Source organism: Archocentrus centrarchus, chromosome 11, assembly GCF_007364275.1.
Source record: "Archocentrus centrarchus isolate MPI-CPG fArcCen1 chromosome 11, fArcCen1, whole genome shotgun sequence".
NCBI classification, from domain to species: domain Eukaryota; kingdom Metazoa; phylum Chordata; class Actinopteri; order Cichliformes; family Cichlidae; genus Archocentrus; species Archocentrus centrarchus.
The window spans coordinates 7,333,966-7,351,210 of NC_044356.1; the positions used below are offsets into that span (position 1 = coordinate 7,333,966).

The 17,245-nt window shown below is 41.2% G+C and overlaps 1 protein-coding gene across 1 annotated transcript; it reads left to right on the forward strand.

The window, feature by feature from the left end:
• Positions 1–1,206: 1,206 nt before the first annotated feature.
• On the forward strand, positions 1,207–4,653 carry LOC115788204 (hepatic lectin-like). The gene is made up of 5 exons (XM_030741151.1): positions 1,207–1,303; positions 3,856–3,912; positions 4,004–4,155; positions 4,258–4,388; positions 4,488–4,653. The coding sequence occupies exons 1-5, from the start codon at positions 1,207–1,209 to the stop codon at positions 4,651–4,653; spliced, it is 603 nt and encodes a 200-aa protein (XP_030597011.1).
• Positions 4,654–17,245: the final 12,592 nt, after the last annotated feature.

Genomic DNA, 17,245 nt, shown 5'->3' on the forward strand with positions numbered 1-17,245 from the left:
AGGAGTCATAAGAAAAACCTCAAAACAGCAGTTTGTGTTTGACGACTTTTTAAATATCTGATTATAGTGAATCGGTACGGCAACAATCCAGTTTAATGTTTTGTCTTCCAGAAAGAGTTTTCCCATCAGCTGCTCCCACTTTTTCTGAAGGAAAGATCTCAAGGACTCGGCCGCCCACAGCAGAGCTGCCTGGTAGGTAATAACTACGTTTTAATTAACAGGAGGATGAACTCTGACCTGCAGTCAGTTTCTATCATGGAGCAAAAAGCCACTGGGTTCATCTGAATCTATGTTCATGTTTTCCAGCATAAAAATGTGTTGTTCAGTCACACTGAGCGCTGAAGAATGTTACTTAAGAAGAAGAAAGAAAGAGCTTTATTTGTCACATACATATACATGCAGTGAGATTCATTCTCTGCATTTAACCCATCACACACATGGAGTATGTAGTACACACAGCACAGCATGGAGCAGGGGGCAGCCAAAGGGCGCCCGGGGAACAACCTGGGGGGTGGGCTTGCTCAGGGACCCACAGTGATGCCAGCCCGAGGATTTGAACCAGGGTCCTCTCAGTGATGAACCCTCTTCTTCTCCCCTAGGCCACCACTCCCGGCTTTTTTTTTTTTTTTATTACTGTATGTAAAGAAAAGTTATTACAATTAATGCAACAAATAGTTCAGTTTCCATTCAGTTTAATTTATGTAGCAGTAATTCAGCACAGCAGTCATTAGACAGAAATCCCCAACAATCAGACGACCCTCTGTGAGCAAACACTTGGTGACAGAGTCACTTTAAACATTTACAGTAGTACTGTTAAACAAAGTGTTTTTGTCCTATGTGTGGTAAATTAAAGGCAATAAATATATTTGTTAGTTTAAGACCCTTTTAATGGAATAATTTTAATGTAATTGCTAAGAAGGGAAAAGTTATGAATTTGGGTACAAAAATGTCCATAAACTTTCAGCAGTGTCAGATTGTGTCAGTGTTAAAAATGAGTGAAGTAAAATTAATATAGATGTAGCACATGTGTAACTTAGTGTGACTCATTTTTTTCTTGTTTCCTTTTTAACTGAAAAGTTATCTTGATGTAAAAGTTAATTAAAAATGAGAAATTAGCTTTGAAGGAGTAAACTTATTTTGCACCTGAGTAAAAACGACACAAATCTCACATTCAGAATTCAGTCAGATTTAAAAGACAGAATAAAAATGGGTTATCAAACGGGTTTCAGAAGTGTCGAAGGTCGGAGAGGTCCTGATGTGAAGATGCAGTTTGTTCCACAGTTTCAGACCTACAACTGTAAAGGCCCGATCTATTGTGTGCTCTAATCTGTACTTATAGGAGCAAAACTGACCAACAGCCAGTGAAGAGAAGCAAATATGGGGAGATGTGGTCCAACTTGCTAGCAACAGTTAGTAACCGTGCTGCATTTTGGATCAGCTGCAGTCGTTTAAGTAGTGACGTGTGTGGTAAAATATGAGTAAATTTATTTATGTAGGATCTTTCAAGATGCAAATGTCAAAGTGGTTCAAAGATACTAAAAACAACATACTAAAAATACTAAACATGCAAACACTGTGTGCATGTTCTTAACATTTCTTGAGAACTGTTGATCTGATCTAGTTTCCACTGGGTGGATGTAATGCTGGAGACCACAGGAAGTGCAATGTCGTGTTTGAGGTTATTTGGGTGAGCAGTTCTCAGCTGAAGTGAGTTTGTGTGTATCCCATAATGTGTGAGGCAGCGTCTAATCTGCAGATATCAGCTACACAAAGTCACGTGGTTATTATAAAAGACATGCTGTGGAAGAGAGCCAGAGATTAATAATAATTAATGATTAAATGCAGAGTGGAGTATAAACAAAGTAAATAAGGTGAATGAAAAGAAACAGTGCATTATGGGAACCCCCCAGCAGCCTAGGCCTATAGCAGCATAACTAAGGGAGGGTTCAGGGTCACCTGATCCAGCCCTAACTATAAGCTTTATCATAAAGGAAAGTTTTAAGCCTAATCTTAAAAATAGAGAGGGTGTCTGTCTCCTGAATCCAAACTGGGAGCTGGTTCCACAGAAGAGGGGCCTGAAAGCTGAAGGCTCTGCCTCCCATTCTACTCTTAAGTATCCGAGGAACCACAAGTAAGCCAGCAGTCTGAGAGTGAAGTGCTCTGTTGGGGTGATATGGTACTATGAGGTCTTTGAGATAAGATGGGGCCTGATTATTCAAGACCTTGTAGGTGAGGAGAAGGATTTTAAATTCTATTCTAGATTTAACAGGGAGCCAATGAAGAGAAGCCAATATGGGAGAAATCTGCTTTCTCTTTCTAGTCCCTGTCAGTACTCTAGCTGCAGCATTTTGGATCAGCTGAAGGCTTTTCAGGGAGGGAGGGAGACAACAGAGAAGTGCAGCAAACTGAGGCCTTTAATACACACACGCACAGAAAGGGCTGATGGGGAATGAGACACAGCTGGGAAGTAAACACACCTAAACTAAATCAGGTTAATGAGACAAGGGAAGTAAAGCTAAACACAACACATGGGGGAAAAGGCGAGGTCTGAGTAACACTCAGGAAACTGAATATGAATGAAAATTTAACCAGAACAAAAACAAAAAAACTAAAAACACTTAAAGACAAAACTGAGAACAACCATAAAGAAACCAACCAGGAAATGACTGCTGTGATACAAAACTCACAACACCATAAACACAAGAATCACAAAATAAACACAAAAACTAAAAATCCAGTGTCCAGAACTTTTTGATCACATGTGTGAGTGTGTGAGAGGAAGGAGGTTTTTATGTTACTGTGTTTGGAGTTACCAGAATTTACATTCTTAGTCTCAATGGTTAATCTCAGTAGTTAATTTCCTGGTTAATTGTCCTGATTGAACAATGTTCATGTGATTGAATGAGTCCAAATATTTATTTCGAATGTGCTGAAACAGCGTGTGCAGCAATCATTTTAGAGAAGATTCAATAAAAATGCACCAACTGGAAAGCAGATTTGGACATGACACAAAACAAACTGTTACATGTTACAGTGTGTTTGTGTCACAGGCAGTGTGCATCACATTTGTGAAGCTTTGTGAAATCAGTCATAATATCTACATCGCTCTGAATTATTTGTTCAGATTTTGATAAATAAATCTTGTATTGTTCAACATGAAGCTTGTTTTATTTTGTTAGCCAAGGACATGTGGCTACTCAGACAGTCACGCCTCAAATTATGTCAATTATTTTGGGACATCCTGTTCTTACTCCATAAAATAAATAATGTTAATGTGTGTGTGTAATCGAACTAAACCAAAATCTGTGACCACAGTCTGCACACATTTATATCTCTGTCTCTGCTAACTGTTTAGAGGGTTCTCAACAAGCAGCGTCGAGCAGAAGGTCAAAGGTCACCTCGGAGAGATTCGCCCTGCTGGTTCTCAGTGCTCTCCTGGCTGCTGCTGTCATTGCTCTATGTGTTACCAGTGAGCTGTTCAATTTTCATTTTCAGTATATTATATATATGGAATTCAAAAAAGTCGATGCCCCAAATTTGTCAAAATGCTGCAGACTGATTGTTTTTCTTCTTCTTTTGAAATCAGCGTTTCAACTGGAACGTCTCAAAAACATCTGTGAACATGAAGAAAGAAATGTGACAGGTGAGCATGTGAAGCTGTGATGCTGGATTGAAGGTGGATTGTTTTTGACTCTCTAAACTCTGATTCAGATCACTGATGAGAGCTGATATTACAGGAATGTCCAAACTCCAATGGTTTTAGCTGTACTATCAGACTTTAAGTAATGATCAACATAAAAATCACAAACCTGTGAAAATAAATGAGACTGATGACAGTCGGGTTGTTTTAAACAGGAACAAAAGCATGCAGCACGGTGCAGCCTACATGTCCTCCATGTCCTACAGTAAAATGTAAGTTAGCCTCCTGCTGCCTGCAGCTCACACAAACATGAAGAGTGATTTCTTCCATCTGACTGAAGTCTTTGCTGTAATCTCTTCAAAGATGGACCTTGTGATAGATGTGAAGCAGGCTGGGAGCATCATGGAGGAAAGTGCTATCATTTCTCCATCAGTAAATCCTCCTGGAACCAGAGCAGAGCTGAATGTAGAGCTGAAGGAGGAGACCTGGTTAAGATAGACAGCAGGGAGGAGCAGGTATGAAATATTCATGTTCTCCCATTTTTATCTCTCCTTTATGTTTCACCATCTTATAACAGAAACATCTCAGAATAATTTTCAACACATTTTCCTCTTCAGAATTTCCTGGAGAAAAGACTGAGAGAAATGAACAAAACTGAGAGAAATGAACAAAAGTTCTGGATTGGACTAATACACTCTGCAGAAGAAGACAGATGGATTTGGATAGATGGATCACCACTGAACAAAAGGTTTGATTGTTGATAAAAAATATATATATAAATTCATTTCCAGAATCAGAGTTTTCATTTTTTTTACTGAACAACTTCTTTCTGTCTTTCATCTTTTAGTTTGACTTTTTGGAGCAGAAATCAGCTGGACACCAGGAACGGGACAAACAGGGAAAATGCTGCCGGACAAAGCTGTGTGAGGGTCGGGGAGAAAGGTCGTGCTCCTGACCTGAAGCTTGCATCCTGCAAAAAGGCTCAAAGTATTTGTGAGAAACCAGCAGTCTGAAGCTAATGTCTGAATTAAATACATTAAACTGCCAAAAGTATTCACCCATCTGCCTTCACACACATGAACCTGAGTAACATCCATTCTTAATCCAGAGGGTCTAATATGATGTGGGTCCACCCTTTGCAGCTGTAACAGCTTCAGCTCTTCTGGGAAGGCTTTCCACAGGTTTAGGAGTGTTTATGGGAATTTCTGACCGTTCTTCCAGAAGCACATCTGTGAGGTCAGACACTGATGTTGGAGAGAAGGCCTGGCTCACAGTCTCCGCTCTAATTCATCCCAAAGGTGTTCTATCAGGTTGAGGTCAGGACTCTGCGCAGGCCAGTCAAGTTCTTCCACACCAAACTGGCTCATCCATGTCTTTATGGAGCTGCTTTGTGCACTGGTGTGCAGTCATGTTGGAACAGGAAGGGGCCATCCCCAAACTGTTCCCACAGAGTTGGAGCATCAAACTGTCCCAAATGTCTTGGTCTGCTGAAGCATTAAGAGTTCCTTTCACTGGAACTAAGGGGCCGAGCCCAACTCCTAAAAAACACCCCCACACCATAACCCCCCCCCTCCACCAAACTTTACACAGTCAGACAGGTACCGTTCCCCTGGCAACCACCAAACCCAGACCCCTCCCTCAGATTGGCAGATGGAGAAGTGTGATTCATCCCTCCAGAGAACACGTCTCCACTGCTCTAGAGTCCAGTGGTGGCGTGCTTTACACCACTGCATCAACGCTTTGCATTGAGCTTGGTGATGTAAGGCTTGGATGCAGCTGCCATGGAAACCGATTCATGAAGCTCTCACTGTTCTTGAGCTGATCTGAAGGTCACATGAAGGTTGGAGGTCTGTAGTGACTGACTCTGCAGAAAGTTGGTGACCTCTGTGCATTATGACCCTCAGCATCCTCTGACCCCACTCTGTGATTTTACATGGCCTACCACTTTGTTATAATCCCATAACAGCTGACTGTGGAATATTTAGTAGTGACTGGACTTGTTGCACAGGTATCATCCTATCACGGTACCACGCTGGAACTCACTGAGCTCCTGAGAGTGACCCATTCTTTCACTGATGTTTGTAGAAGCAGTCTGCATGCTTAGGTGCTGGTTTATACACCTGTGGAAGTGACTGGAACACCTGGATTCAATGATATTGATGGTGAGTGGATACTTTTGGCAGCACAGTGTGAATGAAACAGTAAAATACATTTAAAAGACATTTTGTAATTCTTTTTGTGATTAGCTTTAATAACAATATTCTGCAGAGTTGACTTCTGTGAAATGAATCATATTCAGCTTTAATTTGTCTTGTTTGGTCATTTAAAAATAAAACAAAATATAAAAACATTTCCTTGGAAGAGTTTGTTCCAGCCTGGGGGTTCACTCAGTGACACGTTTTAGGAGTTTGAGGTCAAGTTTATCTTCAAAGTACTGAGAAAATGATCTTATTTCACAACTTTTGCTGCTTCTTACAGGCTTCAACTAAAAGTAAATTCAAGCTGATTTAAGCATCTTAAACTGACCACAGAGCCACATAAAAATGAAGCACATTAATGTGAAGTTACTTCAACAGGAAGCTGAAAACGAGGGAGCTTCAGTCAGATCTGAGGAATCACCATCAGACAAACACCAATCTGAACAGAAGTCTTATTCATAAACCAAAGAGTGTATCCTGGAACCAAACAACATTATCTGGATTAAACTAGGTTGGCAGGTTGGAGCAGGTTGGAGCAGGGTGATGCAGGGTGGAGCAGGTTGAAGCAGGTTGTAGCAGGGTGATGCAGGATGGAGCAGGGTGATGCAGGATGGAGCAGGGTGATGCAGGATGGAGCAGGGTGGAGCAGGTTGGAGCAGGTTGGAGCAGGGTGATGCAGGGTGGAGCAGGTTGAAGCAGGGTGATGCAGGATGGAGCAGGGTGGAGCAGGTTGGAGCAGGTTGTAGCAGGGTGATGCAGGATGGAGCAGGGTGATGCAGGATGGAGCAGGGTGAAGCAGGTTGGAGCAGGTTGGAGCAGGGTGATGCAGGGTGGAGCAGGTTGAAGCAGGGTGATGCAGGATGGAGCAGGGTGGAGCAGGTTGGAGCAGGTTGGAGCAGGATGGAGCAGGGTGGAGCAGGTTGGAGCAGGTTGGAGCAGGATGGAGCAGGGTGATGCAGAGTGGAGCAGGGTGATGCAGAGTGGAGCAGGGTGATGCAGGGAAGGTTCTGTGTTCATGTTCCTGGTGCTTTGTCTGCATGTTCTCCCTGAGCCTCAGTCCAAACTCATGCATGCAGGTTAACTGTTGATTCTGTGTATGTGGTTCCTGTACAACACTTTGTGGGGTCAGTGAGACTGGAACATTTATATATAAATAAATGAACTGGAGGCTTTTCAGTGTTTTAATATTGATGGTAATATTTAAGGCAGGAAATAAACCAGCCAAGGATTAACAGTAATGAAGCTAAAGAAGCAGTGGAGGGACGGATGCTCTCATGTTGTTTTCTGAGTCATCTGATCAGATAACCAAATGTTTCCATTACATGTTCACATGAAATGTTTCCAGATGCCCACAGCAGATAAAATGTTTATCATCAATGTGATGCTGCCTAAAACTTACCACTAATATTCTTCAGCACATAAACCCTGCAGCTTATTAAACTTTAGCAACAACAATATAATATTTTAAAGTAAAAAAAAAAAAGTTCTTCCTGTTAAAAATAAGTTATTTCCTTGTAAAACCTCAAATTTTACTGACATTAAATAAATGACTTAATTATGAAAGAAAACAGACAATGACTGATCCTCCCTGATCCTGGCTCTGAGGAGGAGCCTTCTTGTTAAAGGGAGCTTTGAACCCCACCCTCTGTTCTTCTTTGGATTCGTTGTCCTCACCTGTGTTCTGTCCTCACCTGTGTGGGCGGCCTCCCTGGAGCTACAAACAGCTGAAGGTCAGGAGAGTCTGAAATCCTCCAGGAGAAGATCGTGTTATGATGAGGATGAAAGATGGAGGTTATGATTGGAAGTGTTGGTGAGACACATCCTGCAATCTCACTGCTCCTCATCCATCTGTGATCTTTATTATCAATGAAAACATTTAATGATCTTCAGACTCTCACGCTCGCCAATAGATTTACTCAGAGAAGAGAAGACCAGAAGAGGGCAGCATGCACACATCTGCTTCTGAGAATCCACCCTCTGAGAATACTATAGTTTAAAAATAATACGTTTTAAAATAGGTTTGTTACTGAAAATAATAAATGTGATATTTTTAAAGGATTATTGATGATACTTTTCAGGAGTTTGATCTTCAGTTTGCTGGTTTCAGATCATTTTTTAATAAATAATTGTTACAGTTTGAGCAGCAGGTGAGAAGCTGATTAAACCTTGAATGTGGATCAGGAAAAGAAAGAAAGGATCTTTTATTGGCTCAGCATATACACTCACTGGACATTATATTAGGTACACCTGTTCAACTATGTAAATAGCTAATATCTAAACATCTCAATGCATTTAAGCACATAAACATAATCGAGATGACCTCTGGCATCATTGATGGCAGAGGTCAGAGGAAAACAGCAGTAACTCAAATAACCCAAAGTTTCCTGAAGAGTTTCAAACGAGTCAAAAACAGCAGAATGAGGAACTGTGATGTATTTAACGTGTTCCTGCTGGTCTAAAGAAGCTGTGGCCCTCTCAGCTCAGTTATATGTGCTTCATCAAAATGCACATTCAAACAGAGGGTCATAGGTCACCTCCTGGTTCTCTGCTCTGCTGTTATTCACCGTCTCTGTGAGTTTTTACTTTTCACACTTTGACTCCTGCAGTTACTGAAAAACAATGAAACATCTGATCTGCTGTAAGTTATTAAGTTATGAGCCCTGATTTAAATGAAGTTTTAGGTGTTCAGGAAGTTTGTTCCAGAACTGAGAAACATTAAAAAAAAAAAAAAGTTTGATATTTGATATTTTGAAGCGATGATGAGCCATAGGATTGGAGGCCGGTGTGACAGTGGATAACTGGTGCAAATTATGTCATAAATGTATTTATAATAAACCAGAAGTGACCAGACACCATAAATCTGTGTTTCTATCTTTCAGAGGAGCCTATAAAATAACTGCAGTAGAAGATGTTTTTAAAGTTATCAACATTTCACTTCACTGACAAATGAAACATAATTTAAAATACATATTTTTCTTGTTTTCTAATCTATTATATGCTAAAACATCACCAGTCAAATGTGTCGGTTTATTCTTTTTGTTTGTAACTTTATAAAAACTATTTCCTGTGAAATTATGGATGTTTCTTTATGTGGTTATGGCAGAAAAAATGCTTCAGTGGGTTCATTTCTTTATGGTGTTTGAAATATTTAATCATGCCCATATTTATTGTATACTTTGAGAAATTGTGGTCACTATTACACTTTTCTTCCTGCTGCACAATCTCTGGAATCTAAAGATATATCTATTACATATGTTTTTAGAGATGAATGCACATCAGTTAATTAAAAAAATAAAGACGGATGAAACAGACGAGCTGCAGAAAGTCAACATTTGGCCTGTTTTAAATGTGACTAAAATAGACCAAAATAGTTTCAGTGACCTGAAAATAATTAGTTTTATAATTTTATATGAAAATAAAACTGCTGTTCTGACATGAAGTTATGAGGACGTCAGACCCCCATCATTTAAAACTTATCAGGAAGTTCTTTTAACAGAAACCTGTCAAACAAGAAGCTGCTAAAAGTCATTTTCTCAGAAACAGTCGGACTGACTGAGGTCAGGATCGTGAAGCCTCGGAGTGATGATCCATCCACAGAGCTGCATCGAAGCCAAGAACTTTAACAAAATCATCAGGAACGCTTCAGTCAATGTCAAATTTATTTATATAGCACATATAAACAAACTGAGTGGACCAAAATGCTTCACAGGCAACCAAAAAATAAATAAAGGCCATACATAAAAGAAAAAAGAACAAACAAACAAAAGTCCAAAAAAAAAAAAGATAACTTAATAAATACAAAGTGTGAAGATTAGCTCGAATTAAAAGCCACAGAGAAGAAATGGATGTGCAACAACTTAAATGTAGAAACAGTCCAAGCAGTTCAATATAAAATAAGTCATTCCAGACAAAACAATCAATAAAATCTTAAAATTGATCCTAAAATTGACAGGAAGTATATGAAGTGAAGCTAAAACTGGAGTAATATGCTCGCGCTTTCTCGTCCCTGTTAAAAGTCGAGCAGCAACATTTTGGACCAGTTGAAGCAGACGAAGAGATGACTGTGGTAAACCTACAAATATTTGCTGCAGATCCTGCAAACCACACATTCTCCACACATACTGCTTAGAATTAACGCCAAAAAGTTCAATCTTCATCTCATCAGACCAGAGAATCTTATTTCTCACAGTCTGGGAGTCCTTCATGTGGTTTTTCATATGTCTGCACTGAGGAGAGGCTTCTGTCGGGCCGCTCTGCCATAAAGGCCCGACTGGTGGAGGTCTGCAGTGATAGTTGACTTTGAGGAACTTTCTCCCATCTCCCTGCTGCATCTCTGGTTTATCCACAATACAACACAATGTGCTCAGTAACACTAATAAAATACTAGAATTGAACTCCCTGAACAGGCCTGAACTGCCTGTACCAAATAACAGGCATGTTTTGTGCCTGATAATTACATGAAAATGATTCCAAAGGCACAGGTGAGGAGCTGAGGCCACAGAGGCCGCTCAAAGCAGCAACGCCCCTCCACTCCACCATTGCATGCTTGTTGTAACATGGGTTCATGGTTTTGTTGATCAGTAGATAAACCAATCAGCTACTGCAGCTTCTGTCATAACTGACGGTGTGTCAGGCAGAGTTGGACCCAGAATGCAGGACGCTGTAGGCAGAAGATATCTTTGATGGGGTATTTATTGTGTTACAGAAACAACACAACCACAATCCACATGAAGGCTAGACCCAGACCATAATCCATAAACAAGGCCAATGCTGGAAACAGGAACACACACACACACACACACACACACACACACACACACACACACACACACACACACACACACACACACACACACACACACACCACAGCACTGAGGAGAGGGAGAGAGCAAGAAGAGAACAGAGCACCAATCTAAGCAGAACAGACAGGCCCTGACAAAGTCACTGAGTGGAATTATTTATATTTATATTATATTTGTATAAATGTAAATATTTATATTATAAGTATATCTTATTTCTACTTTTCAGTTGTTTTAAGCCAAAAGTTAAACTAATAAATAGAACAGCAAAACAGTTCAAAGAATGTAAAAATAAAGTAAAAAAATGAATTTAAAAAAATGACTTACCTCATATAAATTTGGCTGCAGTTCCTTACAAGGCCATCTTCTTGTGTCACATGACATCTTTAAAGTCATGTCACAACCTAATTTGCATATCGAATGTTGACTTTAGATTTGTTACATTACATTATGACATTGCATTCTATTTGTGTGTTTTTGATGGTTTGCCTTTAAGAGTACAATTCAGTGTGTTCACAGCAGTCGTGTTTGCAGCAGCCGTGTTTGCAGCAGTTGAAACTTCAGCACGAAGCATTTGGAAAGTTTTCAATCCGTAGCAGTCAATCAATCAACAGCATGTCTCAACACTCAGGAGAAAGCGACCTGTTTGACTGGGGTGATAAGTCAGAAGTCCCCCTTGAATGGGGTGACCTGCCTGAAATCCCCCTTGATCCTGAAAGTGACACCCATTACTGGGGTTTTCGGCAAAATAATTCAGTTGACACTGACGCCGACTCCTTCGACGGTGATGATCAGCCTAAATCCCACAGAAGTGGATCGGATCACCGTGTGCAGGAGGACAAACTTCATGTAGATGATGTGTGCAGCAAACTCCGAGTGGCGGAGAGAAAACTCCAAGAGCTGCAATCCAAGCTCCAAGACATGGAGGAAAATCAGGAAAACTTGGAAGGAAAGTTGAATAAAGCCTTGGAAAGAAATAGAGACATGGTGAAAGAGAAGGAAGAGCAGGATGCAGTACATGCAGAGCTGCAATCCAAGCTCCAACACATGAAGAGAGAAAATGATGGCTTGCGAGAAAAGCTTAATGAAGGTGTCACAAGAAACACACACGTGCTTATCCAGCAGGAACATCAGCATGCAAAATGCACAAAGCTAGAAACAAAGCTGCAAGAAATGAAGGAAAGAAACCAAAGCTTTCAGGAAATGCTTGATCAAGCATTGGAAAAAAAAGTAACAATTCTTAAAGAGAAGAAAGAACTGAAGATGAAGCACACAGAGGTCAAATCCAAACTGGAAGACACTGAAAAGAAAAACAGGGTGGTGCAGGCCAAATTTGAGGACATGCAGAAACAAAATAAAAACTTGCAAGGATTGCTTCACAAAGCCCAGCAAAGCAATGCAGATGTCCTCAAAGAAAAGGAAGCAAAGCCCAGGGAAATGCTCCAGAAGATGGAAGAGAGGCACAAAAAGATCCAGTGCAAACTCCATGAAATGGAGGAAAAAAAAAACATACACTTGCTAAAGGAGAACGACCAACTGGGCAAATCGCAGAGAAAGCTGCAAGAAGTTCTCCAAGAATCTAAAAAGAGGAACGGAGAACTAGAGGAGAAATCCAAAACACTGGAGCAACACAAGGATGATCTGGAGAAAATGTGTGCAGAGCTGCAGAGCAGGATGGAAGCTGTGGTGAGCAAAAATGCTGAAATGGAAGAGCTGTACAAACATGCTCAATGCAAAATAACGGAACTGCACGAGGAGAAGCAAGAACAACAGAAACTGCACAGAGACATCCAGTGCAGGCTTCAACAAGTGCAGAGTCAATGTGAGGACCTGCAGGAAGCACAAGAAGTACAGCAGCAGAAATATAAGCATCTAGAAGAAAGGCATGCAGAAAAGCATGACCGAGTTAAAGAACTGGAGATAAAGTGGACAACACTTGAAGCTGAGAATGCAGAAACTCTGAGTGATCTGCACACCATCATCCTGCAGCACAAAGAGCTGCACGAGCGCTGCCTCAAAAAGAAAAAGCGCTTCAAGAACCTCTGCTGCTTCTCCAGCTGAAACACAGCTCGCCTCGTCTGCCACCACCTTCCATCATCTCCTGGACCTTGACCTCTCCTCTGTGCCTTTCTTTCCTCCAGCCATCCTCTCTATCTCTTTCTTCTCTCTCCCTCCTTATTCTTTTCCTTTCACCCCCCCAACCAGCCTCGGCAGATGGCTGCCCCTCCCTGAGCCTGGTTCTGCCGGAGGTTTCTTCCTGCTTAAAGGGAGTTTTTCCTCCCCACCGTCGCCGAGTGTTTGCTCACAGGGGATTGTTGGGGGTTTCTTTTTTTACTTTCTCTTCTCTCTCCCTCCTTTTTTAAAAATTTGATTTAATTGGATACTCTAAATTTGAAAATAATAAAAAAGGCAATCATATGCCATCTAAAATTACTTCTGTTTGTGGATGTTCACTGATTTCTTTTTGCTTACAGTCTCTGTGCAAGATTAGCCTAAATGTTTAGCACACAAATATGAAAGCTGCATTAAACTTGTGGTTACCTTTGGCCCAGAAAGCCAATATACCAAAACATTAGTGGGGTCAGGTTAATGATGATTCTAAGTTGGCCGTAGGTGTGAATGTGAGTGTGAATGGTTCACATGGACCAGGGCTCTCTCAGCCCTGTCACACACTGGTGACCTGTCCAAGGTGCACCCCCCCTCTCGCCCTGGCAGCTGGGATAGGCTCCAGCCGCCCTACGACCCTGGAAGAAAGTCGAAGCAAACAGACAGATGGATGACACGTTTGCTTTAAATACAACTAATGATATGCAGTAAGCACACGAGGAAACTAAAAATAATGACATTCCTAAACTCTAAAAAAGTTGGGGTGGCTGTGTCTCAGGTGGGAGAGCAGGTCATCTACTAATCTTAAGGTTGGTGGTTTGATTCCTGGATGCTTCAGTCTGCATGCCAAATTATCCTTGGGCAAGATCCTGAAGCCCGAGTTGCTCTGATGCAGCCGTCGGAGTATGAATGTGTGTGGATGTAAGACAGGAAGCACTGAGCTGTAGAAGGAAGTGCTTGTATGAATGGCTGAATGCAAAACATGGTGTATAAAGCACTTTGAGTGCTCAGCTAGAAAAGCGCTCTATAAGAAGGAGCCTGTTTACCACTGAGGACTGTAATTACTGTATGATCTGGTACAGCATTTTATTGCAAACAGTTGAATCAATGGTAGGCTCATTTATTCTGCCTTACAGAGACCTGGTAAAAGCTTGGAATCCTTAAATTTTTTTTATTTCCAGGCACTGGGAACACTGCACATTATATTGTAAATCAAAACATTAAGAAAAATGTATAAATTTTCCATTTACTTAACAGGAAATGAAGAAAACTGAATGTTGGACTGTCTTCACTGTCTTCAGAGCGTACTGTGGCTTGAATTCAGTGCTTGGGGGTCGTCTGACAAACTGTCTGGGGCCCTTGGACCCAAAAAGAACAATCTTAATTTCATCAGTCCACAAAATGTTTCTACATTTCTCTACAGGTCAGTCAATGTTTTGTTTGGCAAACTGTAACCTCTTCAGCACATGCCTTTTTTTCCCACAGTGGGACTTTAAGGGGGCTTCTTGCTGACAGATTAGCTTCACACAGGTGTCTTCTAATTGTCACAGTACTCACAGGTAACATCAGACTGTCTCTGATCACCCTGGAGCTGATCATTGGCTGAGTCTTTGCCATCCTGGCTATTCTTCCATCCATTTGAATGGTAGTCTTCCATTTTCGTCCATTTCTCTCTGGCTTTGCTTTCCATTTTAGAGCACTGGAGATCATTTTAGCCGAGCAGCCTGTCGTTTTCTGCACTTCTTTATATGTTTTCTCCTTTTCAATCAATTTTAAGGAACGTTGTTCTTTTGAATGATGCCTGGAACGGCCCATTGTTCTCAGGTTTTCAGTGAGAAATGCATGTACAACATGTGTTGGCTTCATCCTTAAATAAGGGCCACCTGATTGATGCCTGTTTGTCACAGAATGAATGACCTCAGTATTGGACTCTACACTGCTATTATTTTGAACATGCCCCTTTCAATTAATGATTCAATCACACAGACTCAGGAGTATGCATATCATGAATGTTGGCTCTCTTGGTTTTCTATGACTCTGCTACACCTACTGTTAAATTGTTTGTCATGTAGTAATATGATTTCTACCACAAAGAATGATTGATCTGGTTACTCATGTTGGACTGCTATTATTTTAAACACAACTGTGTGTGTGTTCCCTAACCTTTCGCCACAACTTAGTGTGACACTCTAAATACTGATTCCAGATCAGTGACAGGAGGTCCCCAAAGAACTCAGAAAGAGTTTAGTAGCATGTGCAGATCATTGTGTTGAGGTCACAGCTGCAAAAATGGCACATTTCTGACAAATATATAACGAAGCAATGTAATTGTTTCTTTTCTCAGACGACTCCATGAGCTGCTTCCACTGGACTGCAGCTGTGACTGTAGCCCTCACTTTGCAGTATCAGAGGGTTCATTGTAGCAGGACACGAGCCGGTTCTACACCTGCTGCAGGTCCCAGTGAGATTTGCCCTCCAGCTCACAGATGGATGAGCTCCAGTTGTTTTCCAGTTGCTGTGCGAGTACCTTCAGAACAGTGAATCAGCCAGTGAGCCAGCCTTCAGGTAAAGATGGGAAGGAAACCATCAGCCCAACTGTTCCTCTAACCTTAATCCAAGTGACGGCACTAAACTGTGTGTAAGTACAGAATTATGCTGCTGGGCTCTTTTCCATTTTCATTCCCAAAAGGATAGCAAGCCCCACAATGTGCTGTATTAACAGAATTATGGTCTCCCAACAGGTGAAATATGAGAAACACATGAAAAAGCTCCAGTTGGCACATCCAGTGTGTCTAATGAGGTGCAGTACAGTCAGCAGGCCTAATAGAGCAGTCACAGAGTGTTATTCCTCCAGTGTCTGATGTCTGTCTGAGCGTCCTCACTCACTGAACACTGCTTTCAGCTGCAGGGTGTCAAAACACCCAGCAGACAATGCAGACGTGCTGATGCATTTTCACTGCAGCTGCACACGCTCCACTGAATTCAAAACAAAGTCATTTCCAGCTGTTACTGAATAATTGTTATACTTACCCAGCTTTCTGAATTCAGCAGAGACGCATGGATGTAAGACTTCAGACTCTCTGCACCATCTCTGCACCACAGGAGCACTAACCCTAACCCTGCAGCCACACTGCACAATCCTTACACACATTTATACTCTAAGCATGCTCACGCCACCTTCTTTTGGAGGGGTTTAGTAATGCAACATGTTTTCTTAAAGTTCCTTATGACTGCTGCCATGATGACTCTGCAATATGCTCTACGTTTCCACTCCTACCATCAGTGTCATTACAATAAGGTCAGATGAGGATCATGGTCCCCATTAAAGAAAATGATCTTCATTGTTGAGATTGTTGGTGAGAGTCTCCATGTTGAGCTTTTCTCTAGGAGGTTTACACAACAGAAAATGATGTCTGACTGCTGCTGCTGAGAGCGGAGAGGACCCATAACACTTGAAATGATCAAAGACAATCGGTCACTTGAAGAAAAGGTATGAGTGCTCTGATATGAATAAATACTCATCTTCTAGGATGTTTCTAAGCAAAGGGTCTGTTGTTGTTTTAATGGGCTTACCAGAAGAAACTGAAAGGACGAATATAATTTAATATCAATCTTTAAAAAACACCTTTAAATGAAGTCGGCTCCGTTTCCTGCCGGCTGTTGTTCAGCTTCTTTGAACATAAAACTGAAAATGACATCAAAAACCTGAAAATAAAATCTGCAGGACCAGCTGATGAACTTATGAACTCCCTGAGGTTAATAACATCTATGCAGCTAACTCTGCCACTTTAGGCTACATAAATATTTCCTTTCTTCCTTCCTTTTTTCAGTTTTCAAAAATTCATGTATGTTCCACACCGTTACGTCCAAAGACATAACGGTGAAAGACACACCCCTAAAAGTGATACTATTATTAAAAACGGTAGAGCAGATGCTCCAGGAGGAGGAAACCATTCACCAATCCCACTGAGACGGGAGCTGGGCGAGCACCTCATCAGGCTCCAAAGTATGAGCATCATGTCACCGACCACCATGCTGGATCCTCACTTCAAACAAACTGACTTCTTTAGTCCAACAAAGGCCAGTGAGGCTACCAAACAGCTAACATATGAATGCACCACTGATATCAGGTCCCATCATCTCCAGCTGCAGCATCATCATCATCACAGGATGCTGTGACAGACCTGGTAATTATTTTGTTTTAAGCTCAGTCTGGATTAATTATGACTGTCACATGATCTGTGTATGCTTCTCCACAAACAAAAGTGGGGCGTCATTCCCATGACTGCACTGTTACAGGGGGGTCCTGAGAGTATTACAGAGTCATAAAATTAGATATATGTATACTTGTATATTGTCTTATAGTTTTTATACTTATTTGTTTTTTTCTGTAAGCACGAAGTACCGCAGCAATTTCCTAATGCTGTGAACCTGTTCACCCATATGGCAATAAAAACCTTCTGATTCTGATTCTGATTCTGATTCTGATATAATCTTTCTGA

Coding starts and splice junctions, on each gene's coding strand:
- LOC115788204 (XM_030741151.1), top strand. CDS start 1,207: ATGGGTTATCAAACGGGTTTCAGAAGTGTCGAAGGTCGGAGAGGTCCT. Junction 1,304..3,855: donor TCAGACCTACAACTGTAAAG/GCCCGATCTATT, acceptor TGTTTTAAACAG/GAACAAAAGCATGCAGCACG. Junction 4,389..4,487: donor GGATCACCACTGAACAAAAG/GTTTGATTGTTG, acceptor TTCATCTTTTAG/TTTGACTTTTTGGAGCAGAA.